We start from the raw sequence: 21185 nt of genomic DNA on the forward strand, positions 1-21185 counted from the left end.
GGCACTCACAGCGAGGACAGGAACCGCTCTAGGACGGGGGGACGGGGCACTCACAGCGAGGACAGGAACCGCTCTAGGACGGGGGGACGGGGCACTCACAGCGAGGACAGGAACCGCTCTAGGACGGGGGGACGCGGCTGCCGAGCGATAAGCAGGGATGCGGCACTCACAGCCGGGACAGGGGGACGCGGCTGGCGGGCGGTAAGCAGGGAAGCGGCACTCACAGCCGGGACAGGAACCGCTCTAGGACAGGGGGACGCGGCTGGCGGGCGGTAAGCAGGGAAGCGGCACTCACAGCCGGGACAGGAACCGCTCTAGGACAGGGGGACGCGGCTGGCGGGCGGTAAGCAGGGAAGCGGCACTCACAGCCGGGACAGGAGCCGCCCCGCTGCCGCCCCGCTGCCGCCGGAACTGACGGCAGTGGCCGCTCCGCCCCGCATGCGCGCCGGGCCGTGGCGGGAGGGCCGCGAGGGGAGCGCGGCGCTTCTCCGCTGCCGTCCGCGGTGTCGGTCCCGGGGCTTCCACGGGGACTGGAAACCTCTGCCTGTAAACACGAGGCGTTCCTTCATGAGGAACGCGTTAGGACGAGTGAATGAATGGTTGAATCTTCTGGGTGGTGAATTCCAGCCGACTCTATGAAAACTTAAAGGGCTCTAGCTCTTAGAACGAAGTGATCCTTCCTGGCATTCCCAAACCCGAAACTGGTCTGGTGTCATAGAATCATCCAGTCCAACTGTCAACCCAGCACTGCCACTGTAACCCCTAAACCACATTGGCAGACAAATGCCTTTTAAACACCTCCAGGAATGGTGATTCTACCACCTCCCTGGGCAGTCTATTCCACTGTCTGACCACCTGAACAGTGATTTTTTTTCCCCCTTTTTTTCTAATATCTAATCTGAATCTTCCCTGTCTCAGCTTAAGTCTGTTTCCTCTAGTCCTCACACTGTTGGCATAGCAGAAGACACCGACCCTGGCTCACTACAACCTCCTTTAAGCTTACTATAGAGAGCGATGAGATCTCCCCTGAGCCTCCTTGAGAAGAGAGATCTTCCTCTGAGAGGATTTCTCAGTCATGTAGCTTAAATGCAAAAATCTTGAAAACTCTGGAAGTATGAAAACTCCAAAGTATGAGCCTTGTATGAGAGTTCAGGTGCGTTTCTGGTGGAGGATGTGGGAACCTTAATGATGTTCAGTAAGGCCAAATGCAAGATGTTGCACCTGGGTCAGCACCTCCTGGTATCAACACAGGTTGGGGAATAAGTGGATTGAGAGCAGCCCCAAAAAGAAGGACCTTAGGGTGCTGGTGGATGAGAGGCTGGACAGGAGCCAGCTATGTGCACTTGCATCCAGAGAGCCAAACATGACCTGGGCTGATCCCACAGTGTGGGCAGCAGGTGGGGGAGGGGATTGGGATTCTGCCCCTCTGCTCTGCTCTGGTGAGACCTTGTCGCTGTTGTACCAAGAATGGTGAAAAATGACACGAGTCCAGTTTCAGGATAAGTGGCTAAATGGCCCTTATTTAATTATATAAATCAGTTTATATAGCTTCGTTCGCAAGGGTGGTATGACACCATTGGTCACTTGACCATCCACATCTCAGGGTGATTGCTGGAATGCTATAACACCTATTCAAAATATTTTCTTCAGTGTACCATGATAATACTTGGAAAACAAGTTTGCAGGTGCAAGATAGAGCCTTGGTTTACAAAATCCTCAAACTGTTTCTCAGCTAGCTTGCATGAGAAAGAAAAACTTCACAGGATGCTGCAGCAGCTGGAAAATTCCTCTGCTCCTAGCTTTTTAGTATCCACAAGACCTCACCTGCAGTGCTGCATCCAGGTCTGGTATCCCCAGGACACAAAAAACTCATGGTATTCTTAGAGCAAGTCCAAAGGAAGCCATGGAAATGGTCAGAAGGCTGAAGTGCCCCTCCTATGGAGACAGCCTGAGAGAGTTTGGGTTGCTCAGCCTGGAGAAGAGAAGGGTCCAGGAACGCCTTATTGCAGCCTTTCCTTAGGGGGAATGTCATGACTTAAAGTAGTGGCACACCAACAGATTAACTTCAATAGAACTTGCAGTGTTTGAAAAATTTAGGTGAGCAATTGCATTTAGGTAGAATCGTAGAATCATTTAGGTTGGAAAAGACCATGAATATCATCAAGTCCAACCTAATACTGCCAAGGCCACATCTAACCATGCCCCTAAGAGCCCCATCTACATGTCTTTTATATCCCTCATGGGATGGTGACTCAACCGCTTCCCTAAGCAGATGGTTCCAATGCTTGACAACCCTTTTGGTGGAGAAATTTTTCCTAATATCCAACCTAAACCTCCCCTGGCACAACTTGAGGCCATTTCCTCTTGTCCTGTCACTTGTTACTTGGAAGAAGAGATTAACCCTCACCTGGCTACAACCTCTTTTCAGGTCTCCTCAGCCACTGTGGCACAAGCTGTGGGCTCCTGGCAGGTCTCTACTCTCCCCTTGGGCTCCGCCAGTTTGGGAGACGTGTGGGAAACAACAGCATAAAAGGAACTGAACAAGCTTTAGCCTTGACCTTCAGTTATCTTCCAAGAAATGGGCAACATTGCCCAGAGGGAAAGGAGGAGGAGAGACAAGAAGCACAAGCTGGACTCACAGTCCCAGACAGAGGCTGACCAACCCCAACAGCAGCACGACCTCAGGGCCAGAGAGGGATGGGGTGTGCTCAGTCCGGTCACTCAGGGCCTCCCTTCTCTGCCAGGGGCAGCTCCTGCTCCCTTTGTCCCTTTGCTGGGAGACAGTGACTCACAGAGGCAACTACACCTGGCAAGCTCTCAGCTGGCAGCAGGGCAAAGAGGAGCTCTGAGCAGCTCAGAAGGTCCCTCCCCTGTGCTTTCCCACCACCAAGCTCAATACCCTCAGAAATCTTGGTAGTTTGACAAGGGTTTATTTGTAAATTGAAATCATAACAGTCTCTGACAGTATTTATAAGAAACTCACTGTCGGAGTAATGTCAGCTGTCTCCACAAGATGTCACAAGACGGTAAGGATGAAGAAAGAAACCAAGCTTTCCAGACATCCATGCAGCATCCCAGGATATTTGTGCTTCCCTTCCGATATACCATACACAGAATGGCCTCACAAAAGTTCTAACCTCAAGGGAATTATACAGCCTAAGAGATAATCAGCAATAGCTAACTATAAATGATGTCCCCAAATACAATAATTTTGGAATTTTATCATATACTGTGTTATCCTTGCACCAAGGTGCTTGCAGCTGCTTACGGTGCTATATTTTATTAATGAATCAGTATCATCTGTAGCCTTGTCCTTATGCACTGGGCAAATTCTATATAAGATAATAACATTCAGTCAATAAACTCCCTGTGTTTTCCATTTAATGATTCTTTATGGGTACACTCCTTTCTCCCCTAAATTCCATGTGAATTATTATTGTGTATTCTGAAAAAGCTCCTGCTCTTCCCTCTCATACTAAGTAGAGGTAATTTAATGGCCTTAGCAGATTTCTTACCAATACAAACCATCAGGCATGTTGTTTGTAAAGCATACTGGAAACTTTTTTATTGAAACCATTAATGAATTTATGCAAATGATGTGTCACCACTTCTGGAAGTGCTCACTCGCCCTGCAGCTCTTACCCAAACAGGCACAGGTGAATTTCTGGAGCCAACGTTCCCAGCAGCAAAACCCCATCCACAAGCATGGTACAACCTTCCTATGCAGCAGGCACACAGCATAAACATGGGGAATGTGTTAATACTGAAGATGCAGCCCCATCATCACTTCATAGTTTACACATGCCCTCCACACCTCCCCACAGCTCTAACAAGTGTCAGGATGACCACACGTATTCCCTGGTACTGTACTACAGCAGCAGAGGTGTTGAGCAGCCTGTAATTACAGTTTGGTTAACAATTTTGTGGCCAGCTGGCCTGTAATCAGAATACACACAGGAGATGCCCAGTTGCCATTAAAAACAAGTTCCCCACACTCCTCTGCCAGCCTTGGGCTGAAGAGCCACGATGAGGGGGGTGAGGAAGGGGAAGCCCCAAGGCTACTCCCACCTGCGCTGGGGCAGCAGGAATCCATCCAGGTGGGAAGAGTGACTGGAAAGCTGCTCAGCACAAAAGGAGCTGTCAGAAAAGGATTGGAAGTGCTGGTTGACCGCGGGTGAACATGAGCTGGCATGTGCCCGGGTGGGCAAAGAGGCCGGTTGCATCCTGGCATTCTGTGACAGCAATAGTGTCGACAGCAGGACAGGATGGTTGGTGATTGTTCCTCTATGTTGGGCACTGGTGAGGCCGCACCTCAAATCCTGAGTCCAGTTCTGGGCCCCTAAATTCAGGAAGGACATTGAGGTGCTGGAGCATGTCCAGAGAAAGGCAACAGAGCTGGGGAGAGGCTGGAGCACACGTCTAATGAGGAGCAGCTGAGGGAGCTGGGGGTGGTTAGCCTAGAGAAAAGGAGGCTCAGGCGTGTGACCTTACCATTCTACAAGCACCTGGTGATCGGTCGCAGGTTGGACTCGATGATCTCAGAGATCTTTTTCGAGCCTACTTGAGTCTGTGATTCTGTGAAGGGACTCGGCAGCCGGAGCCTCAGCGTGCCCGGGTGCCCCCGGACCCGCGGACAGGGAGGCGGGAACCGGAGGCGCTGCCCGGCGGCGGGCGAGTCCCTGTGTGGGGAACTGTATTGCAAGGAGCCGTAATCCCGGCGGCGGGCGAGTCCCTGTGTGGGGAGCTGTATTGCAAGGAGCCGTAACCGCGGCTGCGGGCGGGCGCCGGTAAAATAGGGAGCTGTAGTCCCTGTGCTGTAGGGAGCTGTAGTCCCGGCGGCGGGCGGGTCCTAGGCGGATCCCGGTGCTGTAGGGAGCCGTAGTCCCGGCGGGGGCGGGTCCCGATGCTGCAGGGAGCCGTAGTCCCGGCGGCGGGCGGGTCCTAGGCGGGTCCCGGTGCTGTAGGGAGCTGTAGTCCCGGCGGCGGGCGGGTCCTAGGCGGATCCCGGTGCTGTAGGGAGCTGTAGTCCCGGCAGCCGCCGCCTACAGCTCCCGGCGGGCCGTGCCCGCGGTGCCGCGGGGACGGGCTGAGATGGCGGCGGCGCGGCTGAGCGGTACCGAGAACCGTCTGGTGTCGCTGCCCCTGTCGAGGATCCGCGTCATCATGAAGAGCTCCCCGGAGGTCTCCAGCATCAACCAGGACGCGCTGTTTCTCACCGCCAAGGCCACGGTACCGGCTCGCCCTGCCCTGCCCTCGGGCTCCCCCGCGCCTCCCTTCCCCGGCTGAGGGGCCTCTGCCTTCGGAGCGCTCCCGCGGGCCCGGGCCGGGCTCCCGCTTCCCTTCTCTGTCCGCATCCCGAGACTGAACTGACCTTAAAGCTGCCCCGAGTTCAGAATCACAGAATGGTTTGTGTTGGGAGGAACTAAAGAAATCTGTTTCCAAACCCCTGCCATGGGATAGGACACCTTCCACTAGACCAGGTTGCTCTAAACCCCGTCCAACTTGGCCTTGGACACTTGCAGGGATGAGGCAGCCACAGCTTCTCTGGGCACCCTGTGCCAGGACCTCACGACCCTCACAGGGAAGAATTTCTTCCTAATATCTGATCTAAACCTACTTCCTGTCAGCTCGAAGCCATTCCCCCTTGTTCTGTCACTACTTGCTCTTGTAAGTAGTCTCTCTCCATCCTTCCTTTAGACTCCCTTCAGCTACTCAAATTTAATGAGTTTCTGCACTGTGCCTAGTGTATGTGCAATTAAATATGGTGCTTCTGCCTTTAGATAGGGATCAACTATATATGTGAATTCTTAGTCTGACTACTCAGTTTTGTTTTAATTTTTAGGAGCTTTTTGTTCAGTATTTGGCTACATACTCCTACAAACACGGCAGAGGGAAGGAGAAGAATGCTCTGACTTACACTGACCTGTCTCATACAGCAGAAGAGTGTGAGACTTTTCAGTTCCTTGCAGGTATCGATAGCATAAGGGTAAATCCAGTGTCTGCTTTGGAAAATGAAATCTTGCTCTTAATGCTCTGTTTTGTGAGGACCCAGTTTTCCTACTGGTCATTGATCTCCTGCATAGCATTCAACTGGAACTCATAAACTACGTCACTAAGAATATTTATTTGTGAATGGGGATTTTTCTGCTTGCCTCTAAATTATGCAGTTATACTATATACAGTTCTCAGGATATTACCTTAGGCGTTTCTTAAATTCCAGCAGTTCCATCTGAAAGCTTTAGGCCTGTGAAAGAAGATCATTGCACATCTTTAGGTGAGAAGTTACGTGGACCAAAAATGACATGTAGGAATCTGTAAATTTTGAGAAAAAGAGCTTCATTGTATGGTCCCTCTCTCCTTTTAGATATAAACACACACACGTGTTTTTACTGATACTTGGGTTTTATATTAATGGCTTGTTGGATCTAAGGCAGTTGAGCACTCAGTTTTACATCAAATAATTTACGTCAGCAGACCGTAAAGATAGTTGCCAGTAATCAGTCATTAAATAGAGTCCTTATCTTGGGCTACTGGTACCATAAGTGGGTAGCTCCCTCCTATTCTTACAGCTGTGTAGGTCAGACCAACTTACCTGGTTATTCACTTAAGGTTTGTTAAAAATATTAATATTTCTTTTTGGCTCATTAGTGGTTTGGATGCAATAATATTAATGAGGCAATACAAGTGTTCAAACAGACTATAAAAGCCACAATTCTGCCTTCCAGATATCTTGCCAAAGAAGATCCTAGCTAGCAAGTATCTAAAAATGCTTGAAAAAGAGAAGCGAGATGGAGAAGTGAGGGAAGACGATGACGAGGGTCAGGAGGAAGAGGATGAAGATGAAGCTGTTGGTGACAGTGTTGGATCTTAAGGCCAATGGAAAATTGTTTCATAGTTGATCCATTTTCTATTGTATAAAGGATGTTATTTTTGTGACTGAGAATCCAGATGCTGGATTTATTTATACACTGAGCCATCTGCTTTTGCTTAAAGAAGTTTAGAAATTGAACTTCATACTCGTTGGAGAATGGAATTCTTCCCTCAGAAACACGGCAGGGTAGGAAGAGACAGTGCAAACCTGACAGCAGAGCTTGGTCAGATGATTTGAAGTTGCTTTGTCAGACAATCATTACCCAAATTTAAAATTTCTTTAGAGCAGATTTCAGTTCAAAAGCTCCAAAAGTGGACCAAGTCCATGAAAAAAGTCTGTAAAAACAGCCATGTGGGCACTAAAACGTGGTAGAGGAGGAGATCCATCCCAAGGGCTAATGTGGTTCTGTAGCTGTGGTGGTAAATGGGATAGAAAATTATGTAAATACTTGCATCTAGAGCCCTTTTCCTGAATGAACTCCACTTCTGCAGTTTCTCCTGCCAAAATGCACATTGAAGTCTGTTAATTGTGGGTTCTTCAGAATGAGCAGCTCCTTTGCCATGTGAGTGACAGAGATGGATTTTTCATTTGGTTTTGGTTTGTTTTTTTTTTTTTTTTTAATACTACAGAAATGGCAACCATCTTGTGCAGAACTTTACATGCAACTTTTTAAAATAAACATTTTGTATGAAAACTGACAATGGATGCAGAAATTTCCTGTAGTTCTTTCCAGCTTCAGTCACACTCGTGGTCAGTGTGGCAATGTCTGCAGAGTGTCACGGTCACTCTGAGAGAGAGAAGTGACTGAGATCTTTTCCCCAGCTGTGAGGAATGTCCCAGGTAAGTACTGGAATGTTGACAGGGAATAAGAACCTCCCACTCCAAAAAAGCTGGGCAGAAAACCAGCTGGAAATTTGACTCAAGCAACACCCTAATTTGGAGGGCAGGGTAAAGATCAGAGGATGTTGCACTGTAAAAAAATTCCCTGAAGTTACCATAAATGAAAATCATACTGTACCAGGAATGCTGCAGTGAGTGCTGAGCGGGGCTGGATCCCTGGGGAAATTCCCAAGTGGGTAAAGGCGGAACTACACCGTTGTTGAAAGAGCTGGTTTGTGCTTTTTTTTAAAATATTAAAAGTGCATGGAGATGTGTGGGAAACTGAGCATGGAATGCTGTTTGGGGGGTGACAGTTTTTTGGGAAAGAAAAAGAGATACACCAGCACAAAATTGCACAGTAATTCTCCAGCATAAACAGGGATGAGGGCAACAAGCAAATACCTGAACCATGGTTACCTTGGGTGGGTCACAGCCAAAGAGAGGAACGTCCTCCCAGCCCTGGCAGGGGTCCGACCACAGCCCCATCCCCAGCACTGCACCCTGGAGAGAGGAGGCAAGAGGGAAAAGGGGAAATGTTGTCTGGAAAAGGGGTGGAAAGGGGTTTTAATTTCTGACTTAGTTTCTCACTATATGATTCCATTTAATGTCAGTAAATTATATAATTTTCCCTCCAGTCGAGTCTGTTTTGCCCATGACAGCAACTGCTCAGTGAGCTCACTGTCTGTATCTCAACCCATGAGCTTTCTCATCCTATTTCCTCTCTTCTGTCAAACTGCATCATTTAACATGAACTTCCTCAAAAGTGACCAAGTATCTTGACCTGTTTAAGGTGTTCTGGGATTTTAGGCAGTGGAACACAGGCCAGGGGATGCTTGCCAGAATGAATTACTATTATTATAGACATGTTTCTTTTTTCCCCCTACAACACCACCTTGTGAGATCCTTCCCCAGCCAGTGCTGCTCAAAGGACATGAAGTTTCCTAAACTTGCCAAAATGACAAAAGAACTGGGGTTAGTAAGTATAAATCGCCATATTTCATCCCTCTTAGAAGTTTCCTGGGGGATGATGAACATATTCTGTGAATTACTGAGACCAAAAGAATTTGCACACCCTTCTGGATTCATTCAGCCAGAATCCTCAATGGGAATGTCAGAGCAGCCAAAATTTGCCACAGCCTGCTCCAAGGCCCTGCATCTGCCAAAGCTTGTTGCCATCAAAGCAGTGAAGGGTTATTTGTTTTCCCCAAGAGCCTGACACAGAGCAAAACCTCATCCAATTCAAAGCAGTGGTTCAAAAACAAGGGAAAAAATAAAGGGAAGAGACAGCTCTGACAGTATTTCATAATATTGAGTAAAACCAATCTGTTTGCAGAGTTGGGCTCCCAAAGGAAGCTCCTTGGCATCCTTGCAATGCTGTTGGATGCTTTATAATCACCACCAGGTGCTACATCTTCTTTATTTAAAAATTGATCACTGTAGGGATACACTCAGAAAAAAAAAAAAAAAAAAAAAGGCATTTCAGGCAAGTGGTTTCCAAAATGTTCATCTTCCATAAACAATTCCAGGATTACACCTTATAAGCAGTTAAAGCAGCAAGGATTGTCTCTGGCTGGGCACAGAGCAGGTGGGAGCACAGGGAAACTTCAAGAACACAACTAAGGGGTGAAATGCAAGGGAGGCCAATGGGACCAGGGATTTTGGTACAGTCTCACAGTGCACAAGTAACTGCAGAAAATGGTCAAATATTAAATGAAAAGACATGAAACAATCTCTTGTAAAGATGAGGAATTTTATTTTATTGACATACTATGAGGCAAAACAAAATTGACACCATACAAAATAACTTTATAAAATATCATTCACATCATTATTTTGTCAGGAATTACAGCATTCTGAGCTTGTTACAAGTCTTATGTTTTGAGGTGAAAAACACTCTGCTAAATCTTTAGTATTAGTTGTATACATACAGTAAGAAACCAGAACAGAACCTGTTAGGTTTTTCATGAGTTTATTGCAAAAGTAGTGCAAACTATTTTACCTTGCAAGCTGTAAAACAAACTTGGAAAAGGACCCACCTAAGCTTAAAAACATGACAATAAATGCTCAATTTCACAGCCTTTGAAGCTTCCTTCAACAGTTCTCAACAAAAAATTCCCCATCTCTGCACATTTTTAGATTTTCACCGACTCGGAAATGAAGGAGTAGAGGGTGGACCTGCAGTAGGGAGTGGGCAGAGAGCAGGAGAGTCCTGCTCCAACGTGGGGCACTGCTCTTACCCATGGATTTGGGGAATGACCCCCAAAACACCCACCAATGGGGCAGGTCACTGTGTCCCCATTAAAAAACTGCCCCTTTCCACACTCGTATTTGAGAAAAGAGGCAAGAAAGCAGAAAGAGCAAAACCAAATACAACAGAATTAAGATTAGGAACATGTATTGTCTGTTTTAGGAATATAGTATCCTTTTCCTCCTTTTCCTGAAGTCTATAAAGCGAATTCCCATGGTCCCCCTCCCTGTGTGTACACACTGCAGGGCACATCCCATCCCAAACTTCTGCATGATCCCAAGGCAGGATACTACATTCTGCGAGACCCAAGGAATACAATGGCCTAAAATGCTACTGGGGTCCCCCAAAGCAAACAGGTAGCTAAGTCATCTCCTAAAAAACCAGAAAACCAAACAAATGCTACATGAAAAATGTTAAAGAAACAAAATGCAGCATATTCAGGCTCTTTTTTTTTTTTTTTTTTTTTTATCTTGAGGTACCTATATAAATATTACCTTCTGCCCAAAGTACGATTGGTTTTGTTAAAAAACTAAAGTTCTTATCATGAGCCAATTGCAGGGCAAACATTATTACTGAGAAAGTGCAACCATGCTGATCATTTATCTGCAGCATATTAAAGGATGATTAGGCTTTAGAAAATATAGCTTAAGTCTAGACCTGATGGAGCAGTTTTATAAAAACACTGAACACAGGCATTTTCCTTTTGTTCGAGTCTCTCTGCAACAGAAAGCCTTAGGAAACAGCTTGGAAGTCCTGCCATGATGGAATGTCAGCACTTTTACAATCCCATATATTGATTTTTTTTTTCTTTTAATATTTAAACTAAATACAGTTTTACAGCAAAGAGTCCCCCTGTGTAGTAGGTACTGGTAAAAAGTGGATTTTAAAAAAATTTATTAAACTTCAAAAAATGATAGCGTATCACAACTTAAAACTTTCCGAAAAGGAATTCTTTTTGAGTAAAAAAGGTTCACATAGTAGAAAAAAGTTACACATTGTTGTAAACTGTTACATACAAAACTGTGGAAAGGTCAATGATGTTTTATTCCCTCACCCTTACACATGTATCCATTTTATATTTATATATATACACATATACACACAAAGTTGTGTGCTATATGCATACATAGAGACACAGAGATGTAGAGATCTGGGGTCAGGATTAAACATTTCCAAAACCTTCTTTATTGGGTATTTCTCTTTGCCTAGGTCAGCTGTGATACTTTATTTTACAACTTGCTACACCGAAAAATACTTTCAAATTCAGTTTTTTGTGGCATGGTTAAAATCCATTTGCTGTTTTTAATCAAGATGAGTTTTGATTGTTGTGCACTGGGGAAAAAAAACACAAAGGCACAAAGAATAGAACTCAAATCCAAGATTGTTGTCTCAGAACAAGAAACCCAAGGTTTTGGGCCATGGTTGGGGTCGATTTGGTCGCCTTTGTCAAATCTCCTTGACAATTTGAGTAATTAGCACCCAACTGGTTACATGAGGTAGATCCAAATTGGAAAAAAAAATACTAAAATAAAAGCAAGCTGGGTCCCCAACACTTTTTTTTGCCTCTATTTAAAATGTTTTAAGGATCCTATGTCAGTCATAAGAAATGGAATCGGTGGCACCTACCTGAAGCAAGCGTGGAACTCAAGAATGGCTTTTTTTGGGATGTAAAATTTGAAGTGTTAAATCACAATCCTCCTTCAGGCAGAGATTTGCTGGCAGGGGGAGGGAGGAGAATGTGTCTGACAACAAGGACAACAAAAAGCTTGGGATTTGGGAAAGCCTGTTTGGGGTCAGCTGCTGGAGGAAGGCCCAAGAGGCCTCAACAGCCAGCGCCCAAAGAGGCATCACAGTACAGACAGCTACAGGCATCCCTTATTTCTCAGGCCAGGAGACTTCCTTTACTAACACTGAAGCTCTACAGGAACATCCTCCTGTCATTAAACAGTATTTTTGCATACTCTGAGAGAGAAATCTGACACATTTATCATTTAGTTAAGGCTTAGTTTAAAGTGGCGTGGCCACACAGCATCATGCAAGTGCTCACCTACGGCAGCGAGAGAAGCAATGGATTGATTCCACCCCCCTGTGACCCCCCAGCACTGCCAAGTGATGCCTCCAACCTCCACGGGAAATCCTACAGTGCCAGGGATGCCCTTCAGAGTCAGCTGAGAGTAATTCTGGGTCTGGTTTTTGCATTACAAGTGCTACTCTCCCCCAGCCAGCACTACATCATTTATATACTGCAAGCACGAGACAGTTCCACAGAGATGCAACACACACACAAAACTACTCAACACACATTTAGTACCACTTGGAACAACCTTAACATCATATCTTTTTTCTTTTTTTCTCAAAAAAAAAGCAAACTTTAAATGGTCATAGAAACATTTTCATTGGAGGGAACATTTACAATATTAAGCTTCTGGATTGATTTTTGGTTCTTTTTTTTCAGTTATTTTATAAAAAATAATTTTAAAAAATTGATACTATTAAAAAAAAAGATTAAAAACCTTAGCAGATAAAGTCAGTTAAATTTGCAATGTACCAAAATTAAAGCAAAAAAAAAAAAAAAAGGATTTAATCAATACATTCTGTTTTCTATCTCACCCTCCCAAGATCAAGTTAACCACTCTGCTGCACAGAAATCCACAGCTGGACCTTTACTTATCAACTGCCCTAAATGTTGAAGTCTTTGTGATTGTTCAACTAATAAAATACTGCAAAAGCCACGGAAATTGTGCTTATTATTGCCAGCCAAATACTGCCTTTTTAGCTTTTACAGACAGCCTATATACTGTCCCCTTTCCTATCACACATGGGTGTACACACACAGCAAGGGACACACACACAGATCTAGCAAATCTACTAAACTTCATCAACAAATTACAGAAAGCAAGTGGTAACAGTCTTCAGCACAGCACAGAGCTTTGCCAGATGTAATTCCTCATTGCACCTCATTGAAAATTTGATTTTCCAAGATAAATAATTCTGAAACTTACTTTTTAATGGTTTTTGATGGTTTAGTTGGGTTTTTTTCTCTTATTTTCTTTAAAATGCAATTACAAAGTTGTCATGTGTAAATGAGATGAGCAATTGAAGGGCTCAGTCATGTTAAGTTTCACGAGAAAATGTATCAGGAATGACAAAATTTGGGTCAAATCCTTATAGTTTTTATAGCATAGAAACAGTGCTATAGAACAGTGAGGTTTGAGCACCTCACAGTTGATGCAGAATTAACTTTGGGGAAATCTAGAAACAAAATTCACTGGATCTCATGTTGGTACTTGAGAGGTCTGATCCAACCCACAGCAGCTGAGGTTTTGGGGTGCTCATAAAGCCCAGACAGCATCTGCTTTGAGCCAAGTACATGGCAGGCAAAAATATGCAATTTCACAAATACTGGCACGAGTGAAGCTTCCTCTATTCATGGCTTTAAAACCAGGAAAAGCTGACAAATACAGAAAAAAGTCCACATTATTTAATTTTTTTTTCTGACAGGAAATCCAACCTAACAAAGCAAACACAAACAGCACCAGCCAGGGGATTAGAAACTCCCAAGCTTGCTTGCTGACCTGTTCACCATTCACACTTGCCAAGCACACTCAAAAAAACCCCATAAAATGACCAGAAAAGTTCAAATTTATATTTTGGGGACAACTCCTAGGCTTGCTCCCAGGTCAGACAGCATCTGCAATCCCCACTGATGAGCAGAGAGCAGCTGTTCCAGGAGGTGGTTTAGTTGTGTTTAAAGGGAGGAAAAAAAAAACAAAACTAAAGCCCGTGGTACAACGGCACATTCAAAATGTGAGGAGAAAAACGCAACTAAAACCTGTGCACTCCTAAGAAGCCCATGGAAAGGATTATTGCCTTTGATACAGAACTGCCATGCAAGCCAAGGCTCCTCAAACCACACAGGGAGGTTGGTTGGTGGAAGAGCAGCCACAGGCAGTTTTAGGATGCATCTGCTGAGGCAGCGAATGGATAAATCCAAAGGAATTGCTTTTTTGGGGGATATTTAGGTGGGAGGAAGGAGCAGCCAGACTTTACCTGGTGCTGCAGGTCTGTAGTGCTGCCACTTGCAGAACTCCCACAACTGACTCCTGCCAACCTCTCAACCCTCCCTGTCCTGGCCCCAACCAAGTCAGAGCTCCCTGGCACCACAAACCAACTTGGGGAGCTCCCTACCAACCTTCCCCCTCTGGGATGGGGCCAGCAGATGGGTGCAGCAGGGGGGATTTCTGAGGGGCACTTGCAGGGAAGCCAGAAGGAAAACTAAGAATTAAACTGTCACCTGAACAAGTGCTTGAATTGGCAATTTTGCAAGGAAATGTCTCCCCTCACTTCCTCATCTCATTTCCCCAAGGGCTGGGGTACCCAGTCTTTCTTTTCTCTATGGCATGAGCAGCACCAAGCACAGGGCTCCTTAAACTTCCTGATGATCCCAGGTCTGCCTTGTCTGTATACAAAACTCTGCTCCCATCAGAGACAGAGGAGCTGTTCAGCATCTCTGCACAGTGCAAGCCCTGCCAGCAATAGTGTCCTCGATCTGCAGTGCAGAATATAGTGAAACATCTCCAAAGCAGCCATTTACCCTGCACTTCACACTTTTGGGGGGACTTTGTTAAATCATGACTGAGAACTGAACCAAACTGACAGGATTTTGCCCCATTCAGTTATTAATGAGCTGATTTATAATGGTTTATTCAGTCACTTGCAAAATCTGGGCTCCCAAAAGTCAGGACATCAGCAATCCCCTGCCATGGATGAGCTCCATTAGTATCTACAGCCAGAGATTAAGGGAAGGAAATTGCAGGGAGCACAGAATCCCAGGAAACTCACTGTGACAGGCCAAAATCCATAGCACAAAGACCTGTTACCTCTAAATAAAAATCAACTTTAACACTGCTACAAAACCACACCAGCACACGGTGCTCCAACAGGTATTTCTGTCAGCAGAGTGGTTTGTTCTGAGATGAGGAAGCTTTTTTGGAATAATTGTAAACAAAATTCTGATGTATTAACACAGTTTTCTACAGTTTCATTTCAGGTCACTTAAAGCACCCTCAGTCCACGTGCACTTATGTCAGGGTTGAGTTTTGGCCAAGGCTCTGCACAGAACTGACACTAAACAGTCCTAAGATGAACATACTCAGGTTTGGGGTTATTTTTTGATGGTTTGGTTTGGGTTTTTTTCCTGCATTTTAAAGTTTTTAATTTTCCAAGCAAGGAATAAAGTATTTTCACTCTTACAGTCGCATGTCAACTCATCTAAAAAACACATTTAAAAAATAATTTTTAAATTATTTTTTGCCTCAGACTCAAAATATATTTCAAGCACCTTCATGTCATTTTCAGAGAAAACCTGACATTTTCTGGCCAACAGGTAAAGAACAGAAACATTTTTCATTTGGAAAACAACAGTATAGAAACTCAAGTGAAGGGACAGGTCACAGAGGGAGCTGCTGCGATGGACTGACCCTGAGCAGAAGCAGATGTGCCAGATGTGCCTCTTGCCAGGTCTGGTACCCTCTCAATACACAGGGGCACCTCTGGAAGACAGAGGGAAGGCTGAGCAGCCACCCAGGATCACAGTATGGCACTGCCACTTCCCAGGAAGGAACAGACCAGGACAAATCCAGTCCCTCTGGGAGCATTTTGGCTGCTTAGTGGGAGGTTCACGTCAATGAATTCTTCTGTGAAGGAACACAGGAGGTAGCCTTGAACTGCACCTGCTTTGTAACTAAAGATTCTCACAAACCCACTTTTGTAGTGATTTGGCCAAGTAATTACATTCAAATTAACACTTCGAAGAAGTGACAAAGCAACTGAAACACTAAATGAGATTAAACAGATTCTGTGCCACACCAAGCACACACAGCACCCCTCTCCCATACAATCTGGATTAAACCCTCTCAGAAAATGCATCTTTCCAGTCATTTACCCTCAGAAACAGAAGGCAGGACTTGATGGTTTGCATCCTAACATCAGACAATGGGGCTGGAGTTGGGGTCTGTCCTGTCCCCGAGGGTTATGGAAGCAAAAGGCAACTGCTGATGGACGGGAGATCCATGGGCAGAGGTGACACCATTCCTTTAGCTCAGAGCACTGAAACATCCACTGCACTCCCCAGTCCCACACCATGCAGGGACAGACAGCAAAACATCCTAACTGGATCCCAAATCCCTGTAATTCCACTAATTCTGCCACATCCACTGGTTCTGCTTCTATGACACAAGAATCAGATGCTGGAGCAACCAAGGAAAACCTGTGAGAGTACAGCTGATGATCCAGGTATTACATTAATGTCATCAGTCACCTAACTGATACCAAAATTGGCATTTGAACCTTGCACAGACAACGAGCACAGTGAGAGCTGAAAAAATGCATCTCTGTGGCCTGGCAGAAATGTGCACAGGGGAGAGAAGGAAGAAATGTTTTATAAATTCCAACAAACCCTAAATATTTCCACTGTCATAAAGCAACTGTGCTTTGGATTAACACCATAATGCAAACAAAGGCTAACAGCATTTGACACCAAAGCTCGTATATCAACACTGGAAAATATGGCAGGATTCTGGAATATATAACAAGGAATGGTATCCCCAGCATTTCAGTATTTGCTGTACAGAGCACTATTTACAGTATTTTCAAAGAGCCACAACAGATGCAAAAAAAAAAAAAAAATCATACAGTAAAAAGAGTTTAAAAAAACCCAAAAAATCAGTGCAATTACCTTCTACTTGAAGTTTTCCTTAGGAAAGATGGCATGTGTGCATCAAGAAGCATGTTACCAAATGGAATATAAAAGTAAAAAACAAAGGACTGCCCTGCATTAGGAATGGGGAAAGCCACACAAAGAGAGATGCTATGGCAGGAGAAGAGTATTAAAAAAACAGGAAAACAAGTGAGTTTTACACTGGTCTCAAGTGTGAAAAATACTGAGAACTCTTCTTACATTCGTTTAGTTAATGTGTGTAAAAGATGTCAAAGATGTCTTTAAAAAAAAAGGTCCCTTATGGGTTATTTATGCCACCAGAGATGCTTATTTGACTGAGTCTGCTATTTAATCAAAAGCCTTTGGGCCCCAATGACTTGAGTCAGAAAGAAAAACTAAGAAGCATCTTAGAAAATTCAATCTTTTCAGAAAAACCCCTGAACTCCTCACACCTACTCTCCAAAAGTTTTAATTTGAAAATCCTTGTGGAAATACCTCGTCTTATAAAAATGATCCAACAAGAACAAGACTCTGTTACAATGGACAAAGGCTGCAGGAGTTATTGAGAGAGGAAGAATCAAAGCCAAACCTTCACAACCTTTTTTTTTTCTTTACTATCAGGGAACGCTGCCTGGGGGCCTGGATAGAGATCAATGGTATTTGTTACCTGACAGATCAAGAAACAAGGGAATTCCTGTGCCAAAGCTTCTACATGGAAGATCATTGATTGTAATTCACTAAGTTAAATATTCTAAAGCAAACCGAGCCAAAATAAGGAGCTCTAATAAAACAAGTGATCTCACACTGTACATCAGTGCAAACACACACACACACACACACACAAGTGTTAAATTGCATAGGGCTGTCTTAAATGCCACATACAGGCAGAGACAAATCCACCTACTTCCAGCATTTCCCAACAGGACATTGCTCCTAAGGATCAGCTCAGTTGTTTCCTGGGCGCTAGAACAGATGGAATGGACTCGTTACTCTGTTCAGCCACTGGAGCAGAAATTTCCACCATTAAGCAAACCCCATTATTGCATTAGATTTTGCACATCAGAGGAAAAAAACCTAACTTTTCAGTATTTCATGTCTTCTGACAGTATTTGTCACCTGCCAAGAGGAGCATTTCACACTTGCTGATGCTGGTTTTGGGGGTTCTGCAGTGGGACTCCTTTGCATGGGCTGGAAAATGCCCCAAGTGCCCAAGGGTGGCACAAATTTGGTTATTGCTGACCTGAGCTACACAGTGACCCAGAGACTCAGAGCTGTGACCTCAGCTGGCACTTCTCCAGCAGCAACCTGTGGGAGACTGAGACTTCTTGACCTTTGTGTTGACCTGAGAAGTTTCTGCTCTACACCAGACATGTGGGAGGTACAGAATAAAAAATAATACTGGGATCTTAGGTGTTTGTGGTGGGTTTTTCTGGACATTCTTGAATACATAGTTTATATTAAAAATACTCCCAGAAGGAGAGCTGCTGGACTGCCAGCATGCTGTACTTTACAAAGCATGTACTTAATCAGTGGGTTTGGTTTTTTTTTAACGTTTTAAATTATTCACTAATTCACCACTGGTGGGAGGGAAAAGGAGGGAGACACCAAGGCATAAAGGATTAGCAGTTATTTGAGGCTTAGAAAGATCTGTAAAAGGTAAAAACATCCTGAAATGCACATAAACATCCCAAGTTCTTCATACTTAGGGAAAGAAAGCTACACAGAATATCTGCTCATTCCAAGAGGATACACAAACAACAACTACTCTCAGATTAAGGAGCTGCCTAAAACTCTCTTACAAAGGAAACATCTTAAACAGGATGCAGTGCAGTCCCAGGCTGCTTCAGAAATGAGATTTGAGGTCAAGACAGATCCTGCTCTCCTCACCCCATCTGACCACCTGTACAATTCCTTTGTCCCAGATATCCGTGGAAAGAGGGGGATGAATTTCACATCCAAGAGGTCTCTGCATAACAGACAGCAAATAAGTTAAATGATGTCTTAAAATGGATGATCTTTATCCTATTTGATAAGAAGAATCCATATAAAAATAATTCTTATATAAAACTCTGCCAAATTAATATCTTCACTGAAATAGGAAAGCTCTCAAGGAAACACAGAGAAGTGCAACACACCCACCAAGGGGAGGATCTGCAGCTCAGGGGTACTTGAGGGGAGGTAGGTACAACCTCGCTGGCACACAGCAAGACAGACAATGCTACCTAGGATTTGCTTCAAATTTACAGAAATCTGAATTTATAGAACTATGACCAAGAAGACACTCTGAGCCAGCAGCCTAATCACCAATTAGAATAGTGATACTATTACAATAGTAATAGTAACAAATAGTAAGAGAAACAAATACAATTATTCCATTAACAGGTTCTACATTTCACCTACAAAACACTGACAACCAACACACTGCTACAAGGTGAAGATCTGAACTGGAATTATGTACCTAAAAATCTTTATGCAGCAAAGGTTGGGCATTTTCTAGCTTATCCAACACCACCTAGTCGCAGATGACCTGCTCTGTGGCCCAGAGCTCTGCATGGGTTAAAGCTACTCGCCCATCCCAGTGGCCAGAGGTAAAAGTGTCCAAACAGAGACTGAGCAGCTGCTCAGAGAAAAGGGAAAAGACAAAACAAAATCCATCAATGGAAGAGAATGAAGGTTTTCCAACCTGCCTCTCAGCATGTCATTTCAGTTATCCCATGGAAAAACAAACAAGATCAACTCAGCATAAACAACTTTCCTGGGCTTTTTCCATTTTCTCCTAAACCTGCTCATGGCATTGTCATTAGTGCAATGGTTTACATGTGTGTTATGGTTTTTAGGAATCCAGTGTGCAAACTAACAGAAGCATCTGTCTAATAATTATCAGTTTTAATTAATGCTTCTTCTAAGAGAATGGCCAAACTCTCACATCTCCTACAGATCTTATGCATAATGAAGAGAGTTTCACTTCCCTCCCTAAGTAAACTTCAGTTTCCTAATTTTTATCTTTACTGCATAGATTCTCTGACTTCTGCCTAACTTCCAGCGAGCCACTCTCCTCTAGCAGAGCTCCTGCTTCACCACTACTCAACATATAAATAAAATACAATTGTTTTGTGCTTGAATGAACGGAGGATGTTGGTCTTGTGTGCGTCTGAACCGCAGAGGTAAAACCTGCTGTGTTGTGTGCATGTTGAAAAAGCCTTTCTGCAAATCCCAAGCTACAACAGACACTGGCTGCATCTCTGACCTCTCACCACATCGATTGCATATTTTTTTTTTGCATTTGAAGAGTAATGTCCCCACAAAAAGGATTTTACTTTCTAAGTTCAAAGCATTCTTGATATGTTAACAGAAGTATGATGAGCACTCCTTAGTAAATAAAAATAAATAATAGCATCTAGTCTATCACATTAATACTGTGAAACATATATAAAATTTACATTAACTCAAACAACAGTGAAAAAGGATTGTACTGTATTTATCACCACAGACCCGTATTCTTTAGAGACTTTGGAAAGTAAGTGTCACAGTCCTGTATGACAAATCCTAAAGTTAGCTGTCAGTATGATTTAAAAAAAATCTTTACAAATTTTTTGAATGGCACATTCTCTTTTGCCGATCTAACTGGAGCTATTAAAAGCTTAGTTACAGGTTTGTTTTTTTTTTATATTCATCTTTAGTCTACGAAAAACATTTTAAAATGCAGCACAATAAAAAACATTCAAGAACAAGCTTCAGAAAATACATATGCCCTTAGACACGCAGAGAATAATCTGAGAATAATCTTTATAAGACAATTAGAAACCAGAACTTTGTCACGCTCTTATTTTGAAAATAAAAATTTTGTAAATGCATCCAGAATAATCAAGGCTTCATAAATACTCAAAAGATGCTTTGCTTTCCTTTGTATTAAAAGCTGATTCACAGCGTTTTAGCTCATCAAATCTTAGTATGAATTAGATCTTTCCAAATTATCAAAAGCAACTCAATGAACAGCAAACTGAATGAGGAGTTTTGTGGGTTGGGTTGTTGGTTTGGTTTTTTGTTTTTCTTCCCTAAGCCCTGAGATTGCAGCTCTTGATTTAATTATAAAATCTGGGTCTGTTTTATAGCAAGCAGCTCAGAGATTTTTGGCAAACCACATTTCCGACAATAGGAGGGTTTGGTAGAAGAATGCAGTTTGTGATCAAGTCTGAAATTCTGGACGGAAGGCTTCCTTGCAATGGGAAAGAAAGGAATTAAGATGCATCAACTCATAGCTGGCTGTCCCTGGGCTGGGGCATCTGTTGGTCTAAGTGCAGCTGCTCTGGTGTGAATCCAATCCTGCCTTGTCCGGAGCCGCTGAACATTAAAACACATCAAGCAAAGTACATTGTGCGCAGCGTGTCCTGGTGCACCTGGACTGCCTTAGCAAGTGCTTGGTGATCTCTGCCATTGCTCTGGCCAGAAGTGTGGCTTCCTTCAGCACT

At 43.9% G+C, this 21185-nt stretch overlaps 3 protein-coding genes across 8 annotated transcripts in view; 1 reads left to right on the plus strand and 2 right to left on the minus strand.

The window, feature by feature from the left end:
- The window catches only part of TRAPPC9 (trafficking protein particle complex subunit 9), a 461101-nt gene extending 460685 nt beyond the window's left edge, over nt 1-416 (minus strand). For 2 of the 5 annotated variants that reach the window (XM_042036521.1, XM_042036515.1), the window contains exon 1: nt 225-411. The gene's annotated coding sequence lies outside the window, so the exon portion shown is untranslated. Of the gene's footprint in view, nt 1-99; nt 131-224 lie in introns of those variants that run through there. The other 3 variants (XM_042036518.1, XM_042036517.1, XM_042036516.1) reach the window with 3 other exon arrangements.
- Nucleotides 417-5002: 4586 nt separating this feature from the next.
- On the plus strand, nt 5003-7569 carry CHRAC1 (chromatin accessibility complex subunit 1). The gene is made up of 3 exons (XM_042036552.1): nt 5003-5229; nt 5843-5969; nt 6726-7569. The coding sequence occupies exons 1-3, from the start codon at nt 5092-5094 to the stop codon at nt 6869-6871; spliced, it is 411 nt and encodes a 136-aa protein (XP_041892486.1). The 5' UTR covers nt 5003-5091; the 3' UTR covers nt 6872-7569.
- Nucleotides 7570-9481: 1912 nt separating this feature from the next.
- AGO2 (argonaute RISC catalytic component 2) overlaps nt 9482-21185 on the minus strand; it is a 57138-nt gene continuing 45434 nt past the window's right edge. For both annotated transcript variants that reach the window (XM_042036550.1, XM_042036549.1), the window contains exon 19: nt 9482-21183. In XM_042036550.1, coding sequence (XP_041892484.1) covers nt 21075-21183 — 109 coding nt within the window. In that variant the 3' untranslated portion in view covers nt 9482-21074. The remainder of the gene's footprint in view (nt 21184-21185) is intronic.

Source organism: Corvus kubaryi, unplaced genomic scaffold (assembly GCF_017639235.1).
Source record: "Corvus kubaryi isolate FWS band 111438036 unplaced genomic scaffold, C.kubaryi_AGA036_p1.0 37385, whole genome shotgun sequence".
In the NCBI taxonomy this organism is placed as follows: Eukaryota; Metazoa; Chordata; class Aves; order Passeriformes; family Corvidae; genus Corvus; species Corvus kubaryi.